The sequence below is a fragment of the Nipponia nippon genome, unplaced genomic scaffold (genome assembly GCF_047370975.1).
Source record: "Nipponia nippon isolate SJK-2023a ecotype South Korea unplaced genomic scaffold, ASM4737097v1 scaffold_5, whole genome shotgun sequence".
Classification (NCBI taxonomy): domain Eukaryota; kingdom Metazoa; phylum Chordata; class Aves; order Pelecaniformes; family Threskiornithidae; genus Nipponia; species Nipponia nippon.
This window is the reverse complement of record NW_028262369.1, coordinates 59,633,655-59,660,696: the sequence shown is the minus strand read 5'-3', so window position 1 is coordinate 59,660,696 and position 27,042 is coordinate 59,633,655. Positions and strand designations below refer to the sequence as shown.

General features: G+C 40.8%; 2 protein-coding genes across 9 annotated transcripts in view; one reads left to right on the top strand and one right to left on the bottom strand.

Annotated features, from left to right (window-relative positions):
- The window catches only part of LOC148052276 (uncharacterized), a 107,307-nt gene that overhangs the window by 3,934 nt on the left and 76,331 nt on the right, over nt 1-27,042 (bottom strand). The window contains exons 1-9 of one of the 7 annotated variants that reach the window (XR_015699174.1): nt 20,849-21,063; nt 20,389-20,649; nt 18,578-18,616; nt 11,561-11,634; nt 11,347-11,459; nt 10,827-10,940; nt 8,746-8,814; nt 2,649-2,774; nt 35-2,321 (exon numbers count right to left, since the gene is read on the bottom strand). Coding sequence is in view for 1 of the 7 variants with exons in the window: in XM_087734112.1 (XP_087590238.1) it covers nt 10,857-10,940; nt 11,347-11,459; nt 11,561-11,634 (271 nt within the window). In the remaining 6 variants the exon portion in view is untranslated. Of the gene's footprint in view, nt 1-34; nt 2,322-2,648; nt 2,775-8,745; nt 8,815-10,826; nt 10,941-11,346; nt 11,635-18,577; nt 18,617-20,388; nt 20,650-20,848; nt 21,064-27,042 lie in introns of those variants that run through there. The other 6 variants (XR_015699171.1, XR_015699172.1, XR_015699170.1 and 3 more) reach the window with 6 other exon arrangements.
- DRC11 (dynein regulatory complex subunit 11) overlaps nt 1-27,042 on the top strand; it is a 110,610-nt gene that overhangs the window by 14,318 nt on the left and 69,250 nt on the right. For both annotated transcript variants that reach the window (XM_087734100.1, XM_087734099.1), the window contains exons 4-6: nt 2,217-2,405; nt 3,135-3,206; nt 14,269-14,456. In XM_087734100.1, the coding sequence (XP_087590226.1) occupies nt 2,217-2,405; nt 3,135-3,206; nt 14,269-14,456 (449 nt within the window). The remainder of the gene's footprint in view (nt 1-2,216; nt 2,406-3,134; nt 3,207-14,268; nt 14,457-27,042) is intronic.

Sequence of the window (27,042 nt, the reverse complement as noted above, 5' to 3'; positions counted from 1 at the left end):
GTACCACATACCTACATAATAACATGCTTAAATTTTTAGTTTATAGACACGCATGTCTGAACACATGAGCCACTGAAGTGAAAAGTACTTTTATAGCAATTCGGAAGTAAAAGTCTGTTTATAGATAAGGCACAAATAGAAAGCAACATTAAATTTTCCTGTCTGACAATATCCTGTCACATCTTGAGTCTGGTTAAGACTGAAATGAATCGACTCTGCTTTATGTGTGCGAGAGTGTCGAAGAAAGGGCAGCACTTTGGCCCAGTTTAGTAGGTGCTTTATTTGTCTAGCTCACTCTCATCACGTAATTAGTCCTACTGAAATCAAGTTGGGCTTAAGTTTTACTGAACCAGGATTCCTAACTGGAATGGGCAAAACTGAGAGTTCAGGTCAGCATAACTGTTAGTATTCAGTCGTTTACAACCTCTGAACAATGACTGCAGTCTCTTCTGTACAGCTATAGAGCTGCAGCTGCTAGGAGGAGTAGAAAATTGAGTTTTGGCAGAGCAGAAGTCATTACAGAGAAGTACATGAGTGCTCCAGTGAAGACTGTTCTGGATTTGATATACTTTTGACCTTTTTGAAATGGCGCATTGCCTACAAGCGGTCGTTGCTAACCTCCTGAAATAAACGACTGTGCCTACATGTCTGGATGACTTCGATTCATAGATGTTATAGCCAGAAGAGACAGTCCTGATCAGGCCACTTAGTCAAACTGCTGCACTGCCTCACCAGTAATTGTGCTGGTGGGGGAAGCCTGTGTGTTGATGCCAGAAAGCAACGGAGGGAAGGTTCCCAGGGAAAGAAACAGCACCAGTCAGACAGAGGCAGAGACAGAGCGCAGGCCCTCTGCTAGATAACTTTAATGGGCAGCTGCAGCCCTCTTGGCCTCCACAGTAAACCTCTTGCTAAATTCTCTGTTCTTCTGATGGTCTGATGGTCTAAATTCTCTGTTCTTCTGTGGTCTGATGTTGGTCTGTGGAGTTGCTCTGTTTCGGCACATTACATCTTGAAGCTTTTTTGTTTACCACAGTTTTGCTCTCACCCCTTTTCAGCATGGCATCCATTACAGATGAGACTTTCTGGTGTGCAGCCAGCTCACCTGGGAGCACCAGGCTCTTGCACTTTGGACACAGGCAGGGTCCAGATCTCCCTTGCCAGGATGTCACAAGAGAGGCACAGGATTCAATAAACATGAATTAAATAATCTCACACAGTATGAGTCCAGTGCCCTGTGCTGCACTTCCAGTTCAATCACCACTGGGATTGCTAGAGGGTTGTCAGTACTTCTGCACGCATCGTAGCAAGCCACGTACACTGAGGAAATCCTAACTGCTGTGTAACAGACCCCTGTATTCTTCAGTGTCCATGGCAATGCTGTTACAAGCAGTCTAACATACATCAAAACCAGTGGAGTTCATCAGAGGAGTCTGCTCTGCAGATCATTTGTCCTTCTATGTAATTCTGTCACAGAAAGCCCTGCTGAAAATGTAGTATAGTGAGCTCCACACAATATGTATATATAAGAATCAAACGTGAACTGTCTCCAATAGGGGGATTAACATCAAGAAAGGACAATAATTCAGCTTTTCCATGGGGAGCAGGAGGGGTTAACAAGAGTTCTCCGGAGTGAGAAGGGGGAGTCCCTCTCTCCAGCTGCGCTGTTCTGATGTTTTTCCCCAAGCCTCTTCTATTTGGGCTGGGCTGACCAGGCCTGGGCTGGCTCAGAACCGCCTGTCCTTCCATTCAGCAAGAGAGCTGGGGTCCCAGCAGCACATCCAGAAATGCTTCCCTTCAGAAAAATAAGAGGAAAACTTTCCATAGCCTAAGAAATTGTCCTTTTAATAGGACAAAGCCCTGTGGTTCTTATGTCTTTTTTCTCAAATGGATGAAGTTCAGCATGACACATAAGCCGTATAGAGCCATTCTTGCTTCCCACTATAGCATCAGTCTTTCCTTGTCACACATCAACATGTCAGGTTCACTTTCTCCTAAAGGTCCTCAGAAAAACACATCTCGATATCAAACTTCCAAAATATTGCAAGATAGCACCGAGACAGGAGTCTCTGCTGTTTGTGACAGGGATTTTTTTGTCTCAGAAAGTTTCCAAAAGAAGTTCATTGGTTGTTTCATTTGCTAACTGAGGTAAGCAATTAACAAAACACATAACTCTAATACTTTGCTTTGTCCATTCCTTTTTGGCTGTGCTGTTGAAGAAACATGTCAAGACTATGACATTTGAAGAAGCCATTAAAACGATCCAGGTTGCAGAACGGGCTCGCCAAGGCCGTCATCGAGCAGCATTCATGAAGCAAATTTACCTTGAAGAGAAGAGAGAAAGACAAACTAAACTACAGGTCCAGCTGGGTCCAAATCTAGATGATGCTGCCACTTGCATTCAAAAGGTGAAATCTCTGATTTAACAACAGTTCTGGCAGAACCAAATTACAACGTTTTGTTCAGAAGAACAGCAGTAGACAGAAATATAGCTCATAGGATGGGGAAGCATTCTGAAATGGTAGCTTTCAGGGTGTCTAGCAAGGTGAAATACATCATTTAAACCACTTAACAAAATGAGACAGGACCTTAGATGTGCAATCAATGGAAACAGTCCTGCACTGGCAATACGGGATGACTTTATAACTTACATGTTGTTTTTCCATTCTGATTTTTATGACCTCAGTTGCTCTTTCTGGCATCCCCTTGGAATCCAGTGCATCTCAGGGAATTCATGTCTTTTCCTGTGATCTCTGGGGAAAGAGTTCATTCCATATCTTGAAAAGATGAGAAAGGGTGATCACTGCTAAATTCCAGAAAAAGTCCTTGCACATGAATAATTCAGACAAATTCAGCCTGATGAGAACAAGAGCTCAGTCTAAATCTTAAGTCTAAATGCTTTTTGAAACCCTGATAGTGTTGTGTTTAGAAGCTAGATATACCAGTGTGAGGGGATAACAAACCTCAGAACTTGTTTTTAAAAAAAAAAAAAAGCAGATGGCAACCTGTTAAAGAGTAATAGTTTCAATTGTATATTGTGCCTTTCCTTCCTCTATTTGTTTTTTCCTGTGTCTGCCACAGTAAAGGAAGCTGTAACAAGGCCCATTTATCTCATTAGAGTTTTGTTTACAATTCAGGTTTGGCGTGGATATATCCAGTGCAAGAAAACAGAGAAAATGAGAGAAGAGGAAATGATATTTCTGGGTATGGTAAGTAGTGCTGCCTAGAGAATATAAAATGCCACACTCTGTTTGTTCTTCAGACTTTTGTAATTTAGCAGAAGATGCGAAATTAGTTTCTAAGATTTTTCCTATTTTAAAAAGAGTCTCTAAGGAATACAGAACTAAACTGAAATAATAGATGGCACAGAAGTAGCACAATTTGTCTTATGCTGCGTGCTTTTGTGCTATATATACACGGTGCAACATATGTGGCAGATGCGGAAACAGGCAGTGTAGAATTTGACCCAGGTTCTAGTGAATTTGACCCAGTCATGACAGAGCAAGGAAATTTTATTTATCAATTTTTAATTCATAATTCCAAGACACTTGAGTTGCCTTATCCTTGAAGTAGAATTAAAGCAGCAAAGTCGTTTTCTCCCACCCCTTTGCCAGCCAGTGTATATGTATGTCAAAAGCAGGAAAAAGGGATATTAAAACTGCCATATTAATATATCAATGTTTCCGTAAGCCCATAAGGAAACAAGCAAAATATTTCTCACATCATACTGCAAAAGTACAGGGAAGTGAACAGCTGTCCATGGTCAGTTAGATTGTGTGGGGTGAAAGAAAAAAATGAGGGCACCCCTTCCAGAAGAAGGAACCTCTTCCTCCCACAATCAGAGAAGGTACATCTCCTCCTCCCACCAGCATCTTCTTTCCTAGCAAGTACCTGAGAAAGAAAATAAACTCTTTACCGGTGACATTTTCTTTGGCCACCACCTGTGCTTTGGGTGCCTTCATTAGGCACTAACAGGTGTCAAGCCTCACAGTTCTCTTCAGCTACAGTAGCACAGCCCTTGTACCAAGTTCTAGTAAAACTGCTTCACAGCACCACATTACAGAAACATTTATCACTGCTCTGTTTGGTAGGTTTATTTATACCTCCATGTTCTACAGTTATTAAATGATTAATTTATAAACTAATAATTTAATTTTGGATTAAAACACGCTTTCTGCTTCTCTGAGACAATTTGGATTATTTTCTTACCCAGCAATGGAATTGTCCTTAGCTACATTATAGGTTTATGAAAACTAATTGTGCCTATAGCATACACCTGACAAACATGTGTCATCAGTTAAGAATGACCTTAAAATCTTATCTTTAGGAAGTAACATGTACATTTACCAAATGGTAACATTTTGCGACGTTAAATACAGATAACACCCTATGGACTATTGTCTTCAATATCTGCTGGTCATTAACAGTAAATGTGGCCAGCATAGCTAAATAGAGCTTTGGGTGCCAATTCTGGCTCTGTTTAAGGCAAAGAAAGTTCCCAGAGATTTTAACTAGTGTGGACCTAAAATGGTAAATATTTGGGATGTACTGAAAATGAATTAGAAATTATACCTTTTGCAAAACAAGGGATCATTTCCTATCAAATCCCATGACAGTTTCTGTTGAGTCTTAAGACTAGAGCCTTAGGAAGGAAATCTAAGTCTGGTATCAGTTACTGGAGGGTTCACAGCCAAGCAGTCTTCTTGGTGGCCGATGGTAGGAGCAACTGGTAACTAGGATGTAAATAGCCTAGTTTATGGGGAGGAAATCTATATGATCATAGGGATGAAGGGAATTAAAACCAAACACGTAAGTGTATTTGTTTCCTGACCTCCATTTAAGGAGCAAGAGAATTGATGTTTGCAGCTCTGCACTCAGACTCATTACTCTTTATCCAGTATATAATCAAAGGATGTGGGAAAAAAATGGATACCTCTAAATAAATTTGAAAAAAAAAAAAAAATCTGTTCATCTTTTGTGTTTCCCTTTTACTTTTCATGCTGCATTCCGTTCCACGGTCTCCAAAGGAAGCGAGTGGCAAGCAGGCGTTGGTTCACACTGATAGATAGGCAGTGAGCTCCAAAGGTCAAGTCCCTTTGATGTATGATCATGTCAGCCCTCTAAAAAATGACCACAGATCTTCATGTGTAAATATGTTGAATTTGCTTTTCTAATGCTGCACGACTTAGATAAATTAGAAGACCTAGCCATCCATTACTCCAAGTCCATCCCAAAGGAGACTTGACTTTTACTGCAATAAATATAATTTCTCATATAATTATCACTATTTTAAAAATGTCTGTGTTACTTTCATATAAAAGACTGCTTTGCAAAAAGAGCTAGTCCATTTGAAGAACTAAATAATCATTTTTTGGAAAAATTCAGTTGTGTTAGGAAAAATAAAAAAAAAGGAAATATTTGCAACAAAGACCAGGAATCGTCCAGTCTTTTACTTAATTCAATATTATTTTCTTTACTGTCTACTTACTTCAGAAAAATTTATGTATCTTTTCTGGAATTTGATTCTGTTTCATCTTTTGCTTGATGACAGAGTAGAAGCCTATGTTCCAGAGATTTTTCTTGGCTCAAAAGTAAAGGCTCATTATTATCATTATTTATTAAAGCTTAATTGCAGAAACAGCATGATTCCCTCAGCACATGTTTTTCTAAATCTCCGATATATCACAACTTGCAATACCGGTTTAATTTGTAAAGAGAAGCAAGCCTCACTAAGAGCCCATATATCTTGATAACTGTATCCTGACCTGTTTCCTCATCTTCCTCACATCGCTGCCACAGTGGTGTTTACTACCAGCTCCAGCCTGACCACCGTAACCAATGTTCCAAGCATAGGCGTGTGTTTAAGCCACACCGACCACACTGGTGTTGCAAAAAAACACATTAAATTGTCTTGAAAACATGCATGTGCTGTCCAAACAAACCTGTGTTTCCTTGCTCTGACTATTTCACTGTTACAGCCCAATCATAATGTACCGTTTTTCCAGTTTTTAAACTAGTGCGTAATTCCACTTGTCTGTTTCTGGCATTTATAAATTCCCCGTCATTAAACACCACAGTTAGAGGCTGCTGTGATTGTTTCATTTTGCTGCAGTGCAAACTAGCTCTCAGCCTAGTGTAACTGGATGTGTGAACTGGTTTTTGGCAACTGCTTTGTCTCAGGGTGGTGCAAGACAGCCCAAGCCTAATAATGGATCTACGCTCCGCGCTCCCACTAACAGACTCTCCTAACCGGGTAGGCCCTGCAGGAAGTTATACTTACAATCTCAGAACACAGGCTACTGGAAAGAGGAAAAGCTGGTTTTAACATAAAATTTTAGGATAAACAGTTTGCAATCAGACTGATTTATGGAAGGATAGGAGGAGCCTATGAACAAGGAATACAAAAAGACAAAACAAAATACATCCCAATTTAGGGGCTCAGACTACTACTGTTGCAACTTTGAAGCAGGAGCACTCCGAAGGCCTGGACATCTCCTTGCTCATGTTTTCACATAACGAGCACAAGTAATCAATCCCATTGGACCCAAGCGCTGTACATGTTTAAACAATTTACAGGACTGAGCCCTGCATGCTTTGGACATGCATACACATAAACACCTTCTTGTCTCACAGATACATCTATTGATTTACAGTTACACAGCTCTCACACTGTTCTGTTGTGTAACTTCAGCCCTTACCAAAGAGTTACTGGCACAGTACATGCTGATCTATGATTTTCTCACATAGCATTTCCATCATTCTTCCTTCTTCTATATCCTTTTCACATGAAAGGATCTATGTGGTCTTAAATAAAAACACTGTTCTCTTCTTCTTACCTCTTTTAAACATACCCTAATTTAGGCATGTTGTCTTGGATAATGCTTTTATTTATATCTGAGAAAACAGTCTCCCAAACATTCCTTGTTCTTTGAATTCCTGATAAATATAATTCATTTTATCCAGTCAGAAAAAAAAATTAGCATTTCCCAGAATAGCCTTCTGTGTAAACATTAGGCTATGACTAAATAAATATTATATGGGATTTAACAAACTGCAAACTCCATAAGTAAGTGAAATGTAAAATATTTCTTCAGCTCTTGAAAGTGGGCAGTTACAGTAGTGGTACACAGCAGGCGTGTTTTTATCAAGCATAAGATTAAAATGACTTTTGTTTTACTTGCAACCTAGATGACATTTAGATGTCAGCACAAAGCTATATGTTATTTCACCAGGCATACATATACATCTAAACAGTGATAACTAATCTGTCCTGTTTTCAATAGAAGTTTAAAACCTGCTTATTTTTGAAATAGAAAGACTCTGGGAAGCAAGAAGTCCACTAAATAATTTGGCTTTCATTGGCTGGAGTCATACTAACGATGAAATCACTGCCTTTCAGAGTCTAAGACATACTTGCCATTTTTAGTGGAACTTTGACAGCATGCCCAGGTATAATATCAGAAATAAACATAACCAAAATTATATAAACTTATATGGTCATGAATATAAATATTTTCTCCACTTTAATTTTTCTTTCATCTTATTAAAAAGCGTTGCATGTCACTATTTTTTTATATATAGATAATCTATAGAACAGCCATTTTCAATATTTTTCTAACCAGGCCTCTTACTACAAATGCTTTGTTTGAATGCATATGACAATTACTTTAATTGGCAAAGCCATTGAAGTGAATCATATAGTAGGGAAGCTTTAATGAATGCAATATATTTTTCTTAGTTGTTCCTTTTTTGTGCCTAATTTAGGAATTCAGCCATATAATTGATGTGGCCATCACCATCTGTGTACCATGGAACCTATATGAATACAATCTTCATAAGACAAGAGACATTTTTAAGATACGTTCTTCTTGCAGCCAGACAAAATACACTGAGGAAATGAAAAAACAAGAACATAGTTGACTCTAATACCAAACTTTGAAAGATAATTTGGATCACCATTTAAAATTCAGTAGAATAAGAGTCATGAGTAAAGAACAGGATCTCAGTTGCTTAGGTGGTAAATTCCTTTAGTCTACTGGTAAGGAGTTACTTGTCTGTGTAGTCCAAATGTAAAAAAAAAAAAATATCTCACTTTCACTACTGGTGAAAATAAATGACCATTAAAATACTTACTTTGCTTAGGAAAAAAAGCCCTTCAGAGAAGCAAACTATACTACTTCTGAAAATGAGCAATCTGCAGCAAAATGCTACACAACTACTACATCTATCAAAAGATTACAATTATGGACAGTACTGTCTGTAGTAGAACGTTTACTGAAGAAGTCCCATAAAACCATTCAGTGTGTGTTTCAGCTGTGCTGTTTTAGGTCTAAGAAAAGAAGCTGTCCTAAATTAAGTACCCAGTAATAAAAGCTGTAGTAAATCTACCTTTCAGGCATAATATGAATGTTAGCCTTAAAACGTGAAGTAAAATGAAATGTATTTATTTCATTGAAATGAAGACTATCTTTCCTTGTAAGTGTAGTCGTAATGGAACAATTGAAGAGCAGTTAGTTCCACAGCATGGGGCCTCCTATATGTAGAACTGTAGCCTTAAGCATGTTCAGCCAGCCTGCACACCTCTAAGTGTTTTATAATGAACAATAAAGCAGTCTGTGTTGGAAAGAGCTGTTGAGCTGACTAAGCAGAAAGGCAGGCTTTTCAAGCTAGGAAAGCTATGAATCTATGCAATCGAGTTCTTAAGTCGAAAAGGGAAAACGTACAGAGACTTTCATCACATTGGCTTACCTGGGAGGTGTAGGGAACTTCTTCCTTCCTTCTGCTGGTGGGTCTTCCACTTCGTAAAACCGAAGTTCTCTTTGGGGAGGGTAGGCAGAGAAGGAGTAAAGAATCAAACAGCCTCTCATCAGCATACTTGAGACTGATGAGTTGGAATAAAATTCTCTTTTAGACAAATGTCCATTTTGCCTTATTAATTTAAACAAGGATTTTAAAGACAAAGCCCATCAAACATTAGATAAGCATTTTAAGTTAATGGACCATGTACTCCTATTTTCCCACAAACTCAGGAATCTTCATATTATGTCCTATTTTTACAGCAACATCAATTATTAATATGTATACTTTTGCTGACAGAGGACCACACTAAAAATGTGAGCTTCGTTATCCAGTTCTGGGTCATTAACTGTGAAAAGCTTGTAAATATAATGGTTTATTCACATGGGAAGCCTTCATTAAGATGCATTATTCTACAACTGATGTGGCAGTATTGCATTATCAAGTTCACTGTCTCCATCTAATATTTGTAATTTGTTTCTAAATGAGTTGCTGTTTGTAGGGCAAGTTAACAAATTTGAATTTCACATGGCCAAAGAAATTTCTTAAAGATGGGAAAATGCTTCTTCCCCCAAGGAAAAGCTATTTATTAGTATCTTGCTGTAGAATGCCTCCCTTTGATTCAGAAGCAGAAACATTAGAGGTGCTGAGAGAAGTGATGTTAGAAATAAATTGGCTTTTGTCTTCCTTAACGTGCACATTAAGTATAGAGCTCTATAAAAGCAGCACTCATCATATTGTCTCAGTATAACTCTTTAGAGCTCCAGAACAAGTATGCAGGCACATGGGAAGTTGATCTGCAATACTGGAAGGCACAGGTCAGAGACTGGCCAGCAGGGAGGCATTCCTGCTGGAGCTGTTTGAAACCATCCTCTCACACTGACCATCTCTCTTGGCACTCTTTCTGCCATTTCAGTACCTATTTTCTCTTGCATCCTCACATGGCCAAAGCTTCCTCACGCATACTTTCTTCTGAAGTCTGCTCCTTGACAGGAGCACACAAACTCCACCAGGGCTGTCATATAGACTGTCTCTGTTTGAAGACCAAAGACGGCTTCCACACTCAACTTTAAATCTAGTTCATCTTTTCGCTTTCTACCTATACTCTACCAACCGATACCTTTTCTTGATCGTTCACACCCTTAAGTACACTTAGATCAGTTCTTATAGGCCAGGGAAGCAGTGTTTAATATAGTCTCCATTTTACTTATTAGCCCACATATGCTTAATTTCTTTCGATATTTCCTCATCCTTCTTTTCCTCAAGTCCAATTCATTTTTTGTTAACATAACTGCACTGATTTCAAAGTCACAGCATGGAAAGTCAGGCCACTTGTATGTTCACCTGTAATGTTTTACTTAAAAATCAAATAACCGTGGCATGATTTCCTCACTGCCGTTCACCGCTTGCCGCCTCCTCCTCCTCCCCCAGAACAGAAGCCAGCCTTCAGTTCCTGACACACATTGGCCTCCTGGTCTTCACTCAAACAGGGCGCGCTGCCTATGTTCCACATTAGACAGCCACGAATCCTTCAGGACTCATTTATCACAGCCAGCTCCGCTCTTCGTTTCATACTCTCCCTTGCGCATCTGAGCTGGAGCGTGTTATTGCCAGAGCTTTTGCACTACAGGAAGAGCCCCTGGTTTGGCAACTGTCTGTCCACTGCTAGGCCAACTCCAAAGGATGTCATTTGTTATTAACGTATCTCCCTGCTACTCTTCGCAACAGCTTGCCTGGCAGCACCAACCCCTGCCCAGATCAAGTGTCTTTTTGTACCTGCCATGTCATCCTATCTTGTTGGCCCCTCTCCAACACCTACCCACCTCCCCAGCTTATCTGGCTGTCTAGGTCTGAGCCAGCTCCGCTTTCTCAGCAATGGAAGCTGGAACAAGTAACAGGACATTTCACATCAGCAACAGCCTTTTCCTCCGTGTAAATAAACCCTTTTCCACATACCTTAATTTAGAAAATCTTAATAACAAGAGATCAATAGGATTGGAAAAAAAGACAGTCAAACAAGCGTATGGTTTTACCAGCTTACGCTTTCTCTTTCATTCCTTTCTTTAGTGGGTTATTGAAGGTGGGTAGCTGGACTCTTGTTGGTAGAAGTGTTTCCTGTTTCTTTTGTTTTCTTGTAGTAAAACAGTCTTCGGAAAAGAAAATGAAAAATATATGAAGAACAAATACAACAGAGCTCTTTTCATAAGCTGTTCTACAAGGTTACGTCTGTAATTGAGCCTTAGGGCTTTGAGTGCAGGTCATAAACTAGTATCAGCAGATATATTGGTAACTGTATGGTGCTCAGACAGGTAGCTGCACAAATATTTACTCAGGGCTTGGTGGGGTTTTGCAGACTAGAGCATGTTCTGTAGCCCTGTTGCTATCATCATCTGAGCCAGCTGGTTTAGAGCTGCCTGGACTGTGTCCACCCCAGCTTCATGACTGTGGACTCAAGTATAGATATGGTCTGTGTTAATTCACTTAGAGATAAGAATCTCCTACTTCTTGTCTTGCTCACGTGGGCATGTTCTTGCCAGTTCAAACAGTTCTTACCTCATCTGGCTTTGGTACCGATGAAAGATATGCTGATAGTAAATTCGCAGTGACAAGTAGCTGGTCATCAAAGGCTCCCTCAGGACTCAGTGGAGAGCAGTTCAGAGGAAGAGCTGAACAGAGGAAAGGTTCAGAGATGGTGAAGAGGCGCTCTTCTGTCTGTGCTGCTGCACAGGCCATCCAGCTCTCCACGTTGTTTTGGTCCCATGCTCACCCTTGCTATGGCTCTGGCCCTCAGCTGCCTCCTTAGCTGGCTGATTCACATTGGTATACCAAGAGACAATTAACCTGAGGAAGTGGGAGGGGGAGAAAAGATAAAAGGGATTATTTTCTGCTTCTTAGAGAGCTGAACTGGTTGACCGCAGGGTCAGGTTAGTGCCAGAGCCTGTGCAGGAGAAGGGAGGGACCACACATCCAGGAGTTAGGGTGGAGGGGCAACTGCCCCTTCCCAGCACCAATAAGCTGTTCATCTGGTGAGCCATCTCACAACATTTCACCCTTATATGTTCAGATGCATCCTGCAGTGGAGCCTGTCTTTCTGCCTCAGCTGCAGATCGGTCTCACTAAAGCTGGAGGTATCCTTCTGCCCCTCGCACCGCGTTGCCTAGGCTTGAATATGGATTCTGTTGCTTCCCGAAGGAGACAGGAGGGGAGGCCTTCTGCCCACCCAGCAGGACATCTTCAGCTTTCACAACTACCTTTGCTCATGGAAATACTCATTCAGTCCCTTTCTTGTGCTCCCAAATTTCTTTCCTTTATCCCTTTTCTTCTTGCGTATCTTCAGCAGGAAACACTGGAAAACATATTTCTAAATGAAACAGCCCTTCCCCAGTGCCCCCTGGTGAGCATCTAGTTAGGAAGTCTAGTAGGTTGTCCTCTGTGTAATGCAGTGTCTGTTCAGACTGTGCTAAGGCAATATACAAAGACATCGAAGAGTCATGTTGGCTCTAGCTAGCTCATCCTTTCAGTAGCAGCCCTGCTACCAATACCTCTAGGCAGCAGTACTCTGATGGGAACTTCTCAGAAAAGCAGTCCCTTGAGCATTACTGTAGTGAAGCAAAAGTTGAGTGGGAAACTGCCTGAGGGAAGTGGATCTTGTTTCTAGATCTCAATCTGGGAAGCAAGCCTCGTGAGTCCTCCTCTGGTTTCCAAATGAGCCCTGAGAAAGCGTCATCACATCTGGCTATTCTGACGTTCATTTAATATTAGTAAGGCAAACAATGGTGAAAATCCAGGTGAAATACAAATAAATAGTGTTAATATTAGCTGTGCCATACTTAAAAATAGGTGCTGGTGAAGACTGGAAACACTTGACTTCTCTGGAAACTGAAACATGAGTGAAAGTAACATCTCAAGGCAACATTTTGGGTCACATATTCAGGAAGAGAGCATGTACAGCCACCTTTCAAAAGTATGCTGCTCTTGTTTCCTCCTGTATATTTTCCACTGGTGGCCTTGACCAATTCCTTCTGCATAGTGCAAGTCACACATTGCAGATGCAGGGAAGGCAGTAAACTGCTTTCCTGAATGGGGCCTCTGCACTTACTTTGGATAGTGTGCAATCCCGCTGTGTACTTTCTGAAACCAAATTTGCTTGGCACTTGTTAGTGATTTTTGGAACCTGGCTGAAGCATGGAAAAACATTGAATAACAGATCTTAAATATAAGCTGGCCAAACCTTTGATAAAAAGCTTTTTTGTCTTTGTGGGAGACCTCTGGAATTAGGACTTGGAGCACAGTAGAAAATACATCAACAAAGCAAGGAGAATGTATTACTAAATGAGTCTGAGATATGCTGATTTAGGGAGAATTTCTATACATTCTGAAAGTGGAAGGCCAGAGCAGAATAGTGTAAGTTTTTTTCAGGCAAACCAAGAGTCCTAGGCTTTTGTTCACATATGCTGCCACCTATATGTCAGATAGTCACTAATTTTGAAGAGTAAAACACACCATATTACAAAACCAGATTATCATATTTTCTCCTCTTTTCCATTCTTAAATTTGACATACACTGTCAGACAATATGATTACTACTTCCCAAGTATGTGGAAAATATTTTGTTCTAGAATTGCAAAAACACCAAAGCTAATTTACAAGTTAATTTTGAAAATATACGTTTCTCTAACACAAGGTAGTAATAGCTCATAAAACACTGGGACCATCTTAATGTTATCAACCACTGCAAACTAAAAAATACAAAGTTAGAGACCACCCACACAGATGGTATTTTTCATGCTTCTGTATTTGCATACCAGAAAGACTTTCATTTTTCTCTCTCAAAGTACACATGTAAAATCAATCACAAAGCAGAAATTATTGTAAGACTTTAAACTGGCTTAGAAGTCCTTCTTGCCAAGGTTATCAAATCATGGGAAACTTCAGGAGCTATGATTTTTATTGCAGTGTTTGGGGGTTTGTTTATTCTTTTGTTGTTGTTGTTCCTCAAGGGAAGTTGATTTCCTAAAGGAATATGACCAGCTGCAACAAAATACCAGGAAACCACTGACCAAGCAGTGCATATAAAAATTTAAGTGAACAAATTAAAAACAATACTGGCTAATTAAAAAGTGCCAACGGGAAGTCCAAACATTTGAAAATTCAATTAAAAAATCTCTGGCACCCTTCTGACATGGATAAAGTTGGCATTTGCGGAACAGCAGCTTTCTCACCTGTCTCATTGAGATCCCAGGATCCCACGCTGGAAAGGCTGTTTTTGTACATTGCAATGTTGTTAATTAATGCTGAAACACTAACAATAGACCATTGTGTGCATCCAGGCACTTTTTATGAGCACAGGGTTTTTTCCTGGCTTTCCACAAATAAATTAAGGCTTAAGCTTAGATTCACTGTCAACCTGGCATTCCAGTTTATATTAAGTTTCTTTAATTCGTACCTTTTGTTTTCTCCTCTTGTTGTTTTCAGAGCCTACCTCCTCACTTAAAGGCAATGAGTATTTCGCAGATGCATGCTGGGCAAATAAATGCCCTGGAAGGTGAGGTCCGGGAGAGACATGAGGAGGTATTCATCAAGGACAAGCTGAGAGAAACGGAGGGGCTCAACATCAAGGAAACTCTCCAGGATCAGATCGGCCAGTGTTTCATCGAGTGCCGGTGAGCAGAGATAAACACTTGCCCCATAATAAGTCCATTTGCCCCAAAAAGCCCGATTTTGCAGTTCTTACAAATTGCAAAATCCATCTTACAGTGGTGATCCCAGTCCCAGCTGCAGAACTAAGTTCCTGAAAGGCAGGACTCCTGGTTGGGGAAACCAGAATAGTGCATCACTCCTTGCACAGTCCATCAGGGATCAGAGGTGCACCTTGAAAGACTGACTGCAGAATCAGGTCCACAGATATTAAAATGGGGACACATTCAGATTGCATATTAGCTTTGTAATTATAAGAAGTATACTTAAAGTTTAGGCACACTGACTTTTTTCCCTGCCTGAATACATAAGGTTTAAAAGAGATAATGCAGCCTTCCAAGAGATAGAAGTATAATTATTTGCTATAGCGAATCACATCACGTCACTGGTACTGCAATCCAGGTGCCTGCTGCTGGTGTTATACAGCAGCCAATATGAATCTGAAGTACTTCTGTACTTGAGGCCTGACCTTCAAGACACTCCTCCAAATGTAACTTTACTTAAGCAGTGCTGCTGATCTCAGTGAAACTTCACGTTTCAGTAGAGTTAAGCACATACTTACACACTTTTAAACTGAGTGCTGACACCTATAGTTCTCTCAGGAAGTTTACTTTAGCTGAAGAAGTTTTAAGACTAGCAATTTTAATAACGCAATACTGTGAAGCCTTGTACTAAGGAATATAGGCAGGTTTTATGATATGGGTAATTTTTTCCAGGATTTACCCTATCCAATGGGTTAGTATGTAAAAGTAAATTGGGAAGCAGCGCCCAAAAGTTCCAGGATTTAGCAGCAAGGTTTCAGCTGCTCTGCATAAAACTGTTCTGCAAAAACACCTCCACTGTTTTTGTGTCTTGAGCTGCTTGGTGGTGTTACAAGGCTTGTATTTGTCTTGTGGACTAGTGTCGTGTCCATTAATCACTCAGTGGTTTTTCAGTGTACTGGACCTGCCTTCAGCATGCAATTTCCCATTGGAAACACAAATGCATTCTGATGAAATCTTGCTCTGTTTATTCCTTGACTACTTTAATCAGGTTTTGGTAGCTATATGACAGTGTAGTGTTTGTTTAAAAAAAAAAAAAAAAGGCAATAAAAAATAGCACTCCCACAGGTCTGCCACAATCTATTTCTCTTCTTTCTTGTACTTTTGCCTCTTATAGACACTGAAGAGTCTAATATATTCTTACCCCATCTAGCTCTCCTTTAGAAAGAACTGCTGGTTTTACAAGCCTCAGTTATTACAAAGCACATCCCCATTCCCTAAATCAACCCTGTTCCTACGGCCCAGTCTGCATACTTCTTGAGCTGCCATTTCCTGCCGCTCCCCACAACTCCCACTATGTTCTGAGGTACAGAAAGATCTTATTTCCTTTGCTTAATATTACTCATCTAATAGTAATTCTGTAACATAGGTCAATTGTGTCCAATTAACTTGACTCTAGAGGAGTTGACTTCTTGAGGAGAACTAACTGAAATACTGTGTGAACCAATAACAATGATTCTATAGGAGATTAGCAGAGAACAGTCAATCTCCCAGAGAATAAGGCTGAGCCATAAACCTCTTTAAAGACAGTTATGAGACATTATTAAAAGTAAAATCCATTCCATGGAGACACTTAACAGCAGAGCCAACCAAGAGCCTAACCAATCCAAAGGATCATTTGGAGGAAGCCGAAGCCATCATTCGATCAAGGGAGGTGGAGAGGAATGGCTGGATGAGCAGTTCGTCAAAACCGTTGCTACCTAGTGTATGAGCAACTTCAGTCTCATAGATCTATGAAATACTCTGAAGATGTAAGGTAGAGTGTAAATGCTGAGCTTTCTTATTCAGTAGCCCTTACAAGTCAAATGGGACATTGTTGCTACGTTTATATCCCAGATGTGTCCAGGGGCCCAACTTCAGGTGAGGCTTCAAGGCTATATGCAAACATAGTCAGTATCCTAGCATGTAAATATGTGATTAAACAAGTTATAAGGAGTTCTTTAGCTAACGTTTAAGTTGTCTGGTCTGGTCTAGTCAGGTTCAGTAGTCTTGAATCTCATCTAGGCTTGAAAAGTAACAAAGATTAAAGCAGATGTTTGAATATAAGCACCACATTAGCTGATCTTGGATGGCTTTATGGATATGCTTTTCCCGAGCAAGTGATTATATTAAATGGGATTAAGATATACCCACACACAGAATTAATCAATGACACCACTGCTCAGAGATAAGCCTTTAGTCAGACATGTTGTTCTGCTGCAGCTGAGAGGCTGAGAAAACAGCTCTGCTCCAGCCATGTAGAATAACCACAGAGCTGCTTCTCTACCCACCCATCTGAAACAATCCAATATTAAAAAAAAAATAACCAAAAGGCAGTTTTAAGCTAAATCAGACAATTTTGATAGAGCACAGTTAAGGAAATGCTGCATGTGCAGTTATGTGGTGTGCTTGAGTGCAGTGTCACCTCTACCAGCAGAGGGGCAATGACAGACTTGGTGCAGGCAGAGCAGTGTGTTCGATCGTACTCTGTGTTACTCTCTTCTTTTAAATTAACTGTCCAGCATCATCTCTAAAAATCAGTAAGGCACATTTCAGCCAAGACTAGACAGATCTTATTGATAAAAGTTATTCTGGTGATTTAACAGTGTGGTAGCTAAAATCCTACCCCCAGTGAAGCCAGTGGGAGAACTGCCATCAGCTTCAGCAAAGGCTGGACATCACCCAATATTTTAGTTCATTTGAATCCGGCTGAGTGATGCAGTGATTTATGGGACTGAGAGGGGGTCGGAGTGAGCTGCCTGCCATCCTGCTCTTCACAGGAAGCCTCTCTTTAAGTGACCAAAATAATTTTCCCTGCAGACATATTCACTTGCAGCCAAAATAGGTATGAAAAAAAAAAATCAGCAAATTTCTACACATGGGGAGCATGTGTATCATGCAGAGCCAAGCTTTCCGTGTGGTGCATGCCAGAGACTCTGCAGAACTAGCAGTTGTGTCCTGCTTCTGCCTGGCCTGCTGAACAGTGGCCAGATCTGAAGTGTCAAACTTTGCATTAATTATTACCTGCAAGGATGCATTTTGGCTCTCCACTAAGCCAGTCTACAAGATCAACAGCTAAATATAGCTTATAAATTACTCTTTAACTAGACTTTTGACAGAGTTTAACCATTTTCCATAGTCTATTAAATAAACAGATAGCTAAAGGGGAACAAAGATTCTTTTGAATAAATTTTGCTGTCTGTACTAAAAAAATAAACCCAAACTTCTATTTTATCCTTCAATTGGAAAAGGATGTGATAGGAAATACAATTAGCAGGTATTGTCTTTCAGCACAGCTGCTATTAGATTACAAAAGCAACGACCACATATTAAATTTCTCTACTTGCAAGAACTGCTATAAATATTTACCACTTTCTTTGCACAAGGGAACAGGCATAGCTTCAGTCATTGCAAGACCCAAACCAGCTTCTTATGAAGGTAGGTTCTAAAAATGCAAAATAAAGCAAAACCCAAGGGAACAGATTGAATGAAAACATTCCAGTTGCTTATAGCAATCCCACTGCAGAGAAGACAAAATATTTTTTATATAACACTCTGCATTTCGCAGCCTTACCATCCATCGTTTTGTTTATCTGTATTGACTTCTGTGGAGTTATTCTTATTTGGCTTGCAAATTATTCACATAAAGCTTCCTAGATTTCTATTTGGCCTTGTCCCTATGAACCATACTAGAAAAGAAAGATGATTTTTTTTTTAAAGCTTTTTTAAAAAAGCATCGTGTGGTATACTTACAGGCCTCCCTTTTTTTCAAGATAGCTGTATGATTCGTAGAACAGGAGTACAAATGTTCCAAAATTAACAGTTGCTATGATTATATACATCTGAGTCTAGATTTTAAGCACTCAACTCACACAGATTCCAGCCGTTACATTAGTAACAGAGTTTCATATTAAAATATAGCAATTGCATAGCTAGGGCTTTAGTTTCAGTTTCCTGTACTATTGCAGACCAGAAACATTTTTCTCTAATTTCACATTTAGGGTTTTGCACTGCATATGCAAAAACTCTCATCATCGTCTTCTCCGCTCTTTACCCACTGTACATACCAACAGTTCCCAAATTACGAATCTTCCTTGGAGTCGTCCCTAAAATAAATAAATAAAAAAGGGGTGGGGAGAAGAGGGTAGAAGGATCCCTTTATTATACAGAGAAATATAGTAGTATCTTTGTCTAAGAAAAGTCTTCTCTGACAGAAATCAATACGAGGGATAAGAAATCAAGATGAGGTTTTTATTACCAGAGATAGCCTCAAGAATCACAGGGGAGAGCCTAACACACAGGCTTTGCTGTAATGTATCTTATGCCCTCTAGCTGTAACAAATTACGCTGTGAATTTCTTGGAGGATTTATATGCCGCTGCTCAGTGCTCTGGGGAGCATTTAATCAGTGGCATTGCTGACCTAATAACAGGGGATCTAAGTAATAGCAACTTTTATGTACGTTCTGTGTTATTCCCACAGATTTGGGGATTGGTTTTCTGGAGGAAGGAGGAGGCGAGGGGTAAATGTGCTTTCATAATAGGTTTGCACTTTACTGATTAGCTTTGAATGATCTTCTTGCTCTGCCTGCTGACTTGAGTACTGTCAGAAAAAGAATTGGCCGAGCTTCATGGCGAGTGAATGAGACTCCTTCTGAAGCAGGGGGTTCCTGCACTTTATTTATTCATTTTGAACATTCCTGACAGCCAGCCCAGGTTTTGATGCAGAGGAGAGGAGAAAGAAATAGGAAGTGATCGTGTTATATTTCCCTTTTTCACAAGACTGTTTTGTTGAGCTGAGTTTACTGCCAATACATCTGTTCACAGGGCTCCCTAGGTAGCAGGGGGTGGGGAAGGAGGCAGCAGGAGGAAGATGAATGGAGAGAGGGGTTTTGCTCTGAAACTCCACAGAATAGGGAAAGTATTCATTTGTGTCAGGCACTGCCCCATATCGCCTTTCACACTCTGTACACGCTGCTTTTTATGAAGTTAATGTTAACATGCGTGAAAGCTGCCAGGCAATCCATCAGCAGCTGAAGTCTTGCCAACAGGACAGAGACAGACGACACCTCGGCAGTGCCAAGCAGGGGCACCCCCTCCCCGTACCGCCTCAGCTCTGGTTTGGAGGAATTGTTGCTCTAAGTCCATCCAGACCTGTGTTGTTTTTCAGTCCTGTCTGGCTCGTCGTACATGCCCTCAGCCTGCCAGAAGTGCTTTCCAAGTAACCAAGGAGTATGGAGTGCAGTCTCTACACAATATGGCAACAGTTCACAAAACAGCTGATAGGAAAATTGCTTAATAACCAGTTTTAGTGCAATGGAAGTCTATGGCAGACAGTTCTCTTAAAGAGCAAGCTCCAGTCTGGAAATCCTTGGAACACAACCAACCAGAGACATCACCAGCCCTTTAATCACAGTCCTCTTTCCATACAATGCCTTCCTTTCTTCCCTGACACCACTGGCAAAGGTATTTCTCCAGTAGGAACCTACCAAAAAATGCCTCTCTGGTATCTGGTACTTTGTATTCAGCACAGACAGGAGTTACTGCCCACAGGAGCTATTTATAGACTATTTATAATATTTATAGCTATTTATAATATTTTATATTTACCACGCTCTTTCACCTAATCCATATTGTCATTACTCGTTTTCCCTGTCATCATTAAAGGATTATCACACACTCACAAGTCACTTGTATGCGACATTCCACTCAGGAGCGAAAATTACCAGCCAGAAGCAGCTGTGAGCTCAACATAAAAATCAGGATATGCTGCAAATAGGGATAAATAAGTGGTTGTCTGCTAATTCCACCAGAGGAGCATGAGCTGAACTAAATTAGAAAGAGGTCTGTACCTGCACCACAGTTTTCTCCTTTCCTTACCTGTTTACTGGAGTTGAATATATCTTCTACCCTCTTGTACTTTGTGCGCTGAAAGCCTACACAAACAGAATTCTTTGGGGAATAGCACAAAACAAGTAGAAACTCCTGAATCACTCTGCAGCCAGTCTGGGTTGTGTTTCTTCTCCAAGTGTTCTCATTTTCCTTGGGAGAGTGAAGACAAGCTCTGAATTGTGGAAATGAAGCTCTGAAAAAGGATGGCGCAGGCTTGGGTGTCCTCCTCTCCCTGAATACTTTGTCTTCCTGCAAAATTACGGTAACATTAATAGAGACAATGTCCGTTTTCTCTATCAACAGTTTCACCTCTGTTTTCTGATAGAGCTAACAACTTCAGATTTTACAAAGGCAGTAATCTCTGCACCATAACTATTAGTGCTGGTACAAAGTGCTCTCTGAATGCTTTCCTCCCATGCCAAAAGGCTATTCTGCAGGAACAACTTACATTTAACATCAATCTTCCTGAACATGGCTCAGCCTGCTCCCAGATGTTTGACTGTACCTCATGTAGACAGTCAAAGCTAGCTTCAAAATCCAACAGGAAAAACACAGCCATGACAGCACATAGCTCTGACAGCAAAACCTGTCCAGGGCCCTGCATAAATATTCTGGCAGCTAGACCATACTGAGCTCCTCACTGCAAGCAGCCGTGCCACTGAGTCTGAGCCTGTTAGTTTAAAGTACTACATCTGTGGGAACTAAAATCCTGCCTTTGGGCTCCCGGGTGAGACAACCTCTAAGACTGATTAATTAACATAATTAGGAGCTGTAAACATTAATGGGTAATGTTCAAGCCTTTCCTAACACATTCTTACAGCTTCCACTGAGTAGTTATCTATTGACTAATTTTGGCAGAATTCTTTAGGGCTGGAGGGAGCAAGGGAACAGAATGCAAATGCATCACTGGCTTACCAGAGGAGTACCAGAGCAAATAGCTCACTGCGTTTCTTTGAACAGAGGGAGGTGGAGCCCACAGTTCTGCAACCTGTTTTCCCATTCATTGGAATCGACTGTCTAACTTTGACAGACATTTAAAAAAACCCAAAACCTTCAGTCCTTCTTTCTTGCTTATAGGAAACCACATTGTCCTCTTTTAAAAAGCGTGAACCCCTCTAATTCCAAAGGATGGACAACTGTTATTAAGTCCATCTGCAGCTAATCTACTTTATTGGGTGTCCGTGGATTTACAGGAGGCAGGGGACACCTCTGGAAGCTTCTGTGCAGTGGCAGAAGTTGCCTACTTTGGTGCATGCTAAAAATTTACGAGTGTGCTGACGTTAATGGAGGCGGCTTGATGGCTTTTGGGGGGGATCAGCTGGAAGCCCCTGGATTCATATATTTCTCGCACTTGGTGAAACACAGATAAATCTTGGTGGCGGGTACGTGAAACAGTAAGACCAGTTGAACCTTGGTGTCACACCTCCAGAGAGGCATTGATAACATCACTAGTTCTGCTTTCTAAACACCACAAACCCTGAAATATGTTGGTTTTCCAGTTTTGTAAGTCTCCTTTAATTTACACTTCAATTTATGATTGCTGCCTCTATACAGTGATTAAAAACATATGCAAAGGAATCTGCTGCTGATCCTTAATTTTGCTCATTAAACTATCAAAAGTCTGAAACGATTAAGGAACAAAAAGACAATTCTTAAAATATTGCAGGTGCAAATCAAGCTTCCCAAGGGGTTTTCAACACAACAAGTCATCTTCATAAACTATGATTTAGTCACCAAGTGCACCAGCGCTGCACATAAGCACATCTTCACCAGCTTTCCAAACACTACTGTTCCCTTCCAGATAGACATTCAGGTATCTTAAATCACAAAGGTGTTAGTGATCTTCCCTGAATGATCTCCCTTTCCCTGATAGTTTGCTTACTGACTTCCCGTTACTGAAAATAGGGTCAGGTCCTGATGCTATTTAACACAGCCAAGTCCTTATTCTAAGCAGAGCCCCATCAATTTCCAGGGGGGGTGATGGAATAAGACGCTGTTTTTTCTGAGCAAATTTATCAATATCAGGGCTTTTTCAAGGGTGTTACAGACAGGCAGAAGCACATACTCTTGCTCCCCAAGGACTTGCTCTCCAAGCAGTTCATGACCAGTGCAAGATCAGGGAAAACTATTTCAGTGCTGTGGTGCTTCGGGCTTTACTGCTGAAAAGCTCAATCATAGGCTTTCTGCCTGTGATGGGGCTTTTCCTCAGCATCTTGCAGGAATGCTCAGAACTTCAAGTGTCTGCAAGCACATATTCATCTTTTCATCAGGCATGATTTGCATTGCACACCTCTTGCCATGCTTGCATATAAATTATGCATTAGCAGCATTAAAAGCTCATTCAGATCTGAACAGTCACACATTAGCAAAGCCATAACAAGCATGGTTCCTCTTCAGACCAGTCTCTCCTCCTCCACTTTTCTCCTCAACCTGCCTCCTTCTAAATCACTTTGCCTGGAAAGACTTAACCTTTTCCCCACCCCATTTCACAGTCCCGGTTTCTGTCTCTGCAGTTTTCAACTGTAAAGCTCTAACCACTCTGGCGACCATAGACCAAAGGCAAGTTGCAACTCCTTGTTCTAAATCTTGGGAGCAAAAGGATGGGTCCGTTCTCATTTATTTAGTGTAAGCAAAATTATGTCTTTAACTAGTCTCCATCTTGGAAAAACCTGAGTCACATGGGCCAGTATTTTCAGACCTATATATCATAAGTTGAATGCTCAACATCTAAACTTTCAGGCCAAATGGTTAATAGCTTGACAAATCCGTAATCAACTGAGAAACAGAGCTTTGTAATGGATAGTGTCAAGCAGTGACACTGGGGAAGTGCTAAAACCAGAACTGGAAAATTAATACAGCTGTTTTGGTGCTGTCAATCCTTGCCCAGTGCACTGCAGAGTGCACACAGCTGTTCATGCAAGACAAGAGCCAGGATAAGGTTAATCATCAGAGGTTAGAACACGAGAGGAACAACAGCAAGCAGATACTTGAGCACATGAGAGACATCCCCCGTGAAGCCCCAGATAAGGCAGCGATAAATGAGAGGAAGCAGGTCTTGCACCACTTCCCCCCCCAGTGCTGCCAATGACTGGGCTGAGTCCCTTTTTTGGTACATAATTTTTCCAAATATTTTATAGGGATCCATAGCCTCCCCATTACAAGCCCAGTTCCAGCAAGTTAGGCAGTGTGGTGTGGAGACAGCCATAGGTGTAGTTCTGCACATACAAACAGGATGCCTCTTTATTCTCACTCTCTCATTCCTAAGAGCACAGTATAACATAGGAGTAAAGTGGATGCAATGAGCAAAGCCAAAGCAATTATAGAATCGTTTAGGTTGTAAAAGACCTTTAAGATCATAGAGTCCAACCATAATAAGCCTCAGTGCACACAGTTGGTGGTACAGCTGCTGTTCAGCAAGGAAAAATTAGAGGACCAAAACCAGTCTTAGTATGAGGGCAAGCTGCTCTTTGCTATGTGCTAATCATTTCTAGCCCTATTCTTACAGACATACCCATCCTGAGCATTATTCTGTAGGATGAATCCATGGCTTCGTTTGCCTCCTACTTTTTGATTTGTAGCACTACAGAAGCAACACTGACAAATTTAGGTTAGATTACCTTTTCTACCTTCCTGAAATGGCTGAAAGTGACCCACAGTCCCTTGCTCTTGAGTCTAAGCCTTCTGCCTAGCATTAAAGCTCCTAAAAATATTCACTCTTTTATATGTCTAGAAGTCTGGAATCAGCTAAAGTAAATATCATTACTCTGAGTTGGTCCCATTGGCAAACAAGGAAAAAAAAATCTTGTAACTAAGTAGTTCATTTTCCTAAAGTACTCATACCCATCTATAGTAACACTTAGGAATTAAAAGTCTGAAAATGCTAAGTGTTACTGACATAATGCAACAAACCCCCCACTGATACTGTCAAGGACACTTCCCAAACATTAGATTTATTTGTTGTCATAGATACTCACACAGATACAAACATCAGTTACATTCAGGGACTCACACTTGCCAGCAGCTTATTATAATACAGCTCTACATGTTTTAAAGACTGAATTGGGCTTTTTCTGGAAAATGCTGGAGTAGTGTGCCCTGTTCAATAGATGGGTTAGGTTGCAGTTCTCCCACACTGCACTTTATTCCTTTCTCAAGCAGAGTCCTAACACAGCAGACAGGATTTCTGAAGGCAGAACAGACAAATGGGGTGTTTAACACTGATAACTGGGGCCTGATTTTCACCTCAGAGCTGGTTTCTGTTCCAGTAATCCAGCTAGATACCTACTACACTTGGCCCAGAGGGGCCTGCTCTACCATCTGATCTATTCTTGGTTTGGCCAGCATAGCATAGTCCTAATCAACGAAGGAAGAAGGGAGTGAATCCCAAGGGGAAGAGGAAGAGACCCAGCCCAGCTATTTTTTCACTCCAGTGTGACAGGGAGATGTATCTTCTCCAGCAAGTTAATATAGAGCAGGTGGAAGAACCAATTTTCCCACTTCCCCATTTCCAACAAGCAAAGTAAATGAAGATCTACTGGGATACAGGAACAAGAAACAGGCAGAGAAAAAAAGAATCAGGAGTCCCACTGGTGCCTGGTAGAAGGACAGAAAGGCACTGAAGAGCCAGTGGCTGGCAGAGGAGAGGTGTTTGAGGGATATTCTGGGAAGAGAAAGACTAAGGAAAAGCTTAGAAGTAAGGAGAATAAAAATGAACACGGAGCACAGAGCAGTGGCTCCCAAGCTACAGCCCTTGCTCCACAGAATGATCTCTTTGGAGAAGCAAGCAGAGGAGGTAGAAAAGACATTTTCAGCCTTGGCTCTGTAAAATGCAAAGAAGAAAGGAGGCAATTGGAGAAAAAAGAAACGTGGCATGGACTGACACAAGCAGAGAAAATGGGTAGCAGAAACAGTCATGAGAAGCTGGAGAGGCAGAATCAGAAGAGGAGGGATGAAAGAGGCATATAACTGGAAAAAAACCTGTAAGTTACCAATTTGAAAAATAGGGACAGTTGGAACCAAAGACTGATAGAAAATATTAAATGTGTCCAAAGCAAAGACAAAAGGGCAGTTCCCAAACGTGTATGCCAGCAAGCAAGTTCAGGTCGATGTATAGAAGAAAAAAAAAAAAAAAAGAAAGAAAAAAGAGTTGATTGTCAGGAAGTCAGATTTGACTATGAAGAGGATGAAGGTATGCAAGTTATGGCTGGCAATGTGGCTGTGAATGACAGCCTGTTATTCTCTCACAAGACAATAGGGATATATTTAATTCTGAAATAGAGTTGTTTCACTGTTTTCACTGGCAGCAGGTTTTTCAGAGTTTACATACTGGAGACCATAGAAGCAGAGCGTGTGATGGAATATAAGGCTGATTCAGGGCATTGTGGCTTCAGTATGCCAGCATGTTTATTTAACAAACTGTTGACAAGTTACTTAAGTGCTGAATTTAAAGTGAATTCCCCAACCAGGAGACTTGCATCATCTAGCATAGAAAATCCAGGCTTACACTGGAAATGGTGTAACATCTACCACACCGCTGAGCACAATTCTCCAGTCTCATTTCTCCTTGCCCTCCCTCACCTGTACCTTAGACAAAACAGCTCACCTCTTTTTAAGTCAAATGTCAAATACACAGTTGGACTCAAACTCATCTGCCATAAGGTAACCACTAAGGTTGAGAGCACAACTTCAGTGAAAGTAGGTTCTTAGGTGGTTAATAAAACATACAGAGGCTTTTAAGTGGAATGAGCTTATGCCCTTCAATTTGGGGCATAAGTCAAATTCCAGTAGGGTTAAGCAGAAATGATGGGCGGTTGAGGGAGGAGAAGGACACGGGCAGCAGAAGCAGGTTATCCCATCAGCCTCTAGATCTCTATAGTGGACCAGCTCCAGGCTCCAGGTGACAGCAGTACACTGACTGCAATCCCAGAGTTGGCAAGCATGTCAAGGGCACATGAGGCAAGGCATATTTTTTTCTTTGAGCTGATTATTTCCCTTGAGTGCACCAAACTACCCCTTTGTTAGGTGGGCAGGGTGCTGCATGGTTTGGTAAGCATCTCAGTAAACTCTTCCCAACAAAAAGTTAGCTTTAAAGTTGGTCCACCCAAATCCTATATTTGGATTGAATCTCAACGCTGAAAAGGTTTGAGATAGTATTTCTCTGGGCAGAACAAGAACTTTCCTGAAACCTGAGTCTCATCCATTCCTTCCAGAGTCAATATGTTTCAGTTTTACTGAGAATTTCAGCGCAAGAGAGATTAGTCAGACTCCATCAAGCAGGTTGTTTTTATTATCCAGGTCAGAGTCCAGGGCTTTTAAGTCATGCTGCATTTCAGTCCTGTGCAGATACAACAGAAAATCTAATTATTTGTAGTAATTTACTTTAAACACACCCAGCTATTAGCATCACTAACTAGCTATGTTTTGTCTGCTGTGTCAAGCATCCTTAGGAGTCATGCAAGAGCAGTATTAAGAGTTACCATCCTAGGTTGAATAAGAGACATTTAACAGTGCATATAAGGGGGGTTGCTAGTTCTCCTTAGGCTCTACTTGTACAAAATAACTATATCAACATAGTACCATTCAGTAAGATACTGTACCAAATACAACATTGTTTGACTTGGACAAAGAGCATAGAACCATAAA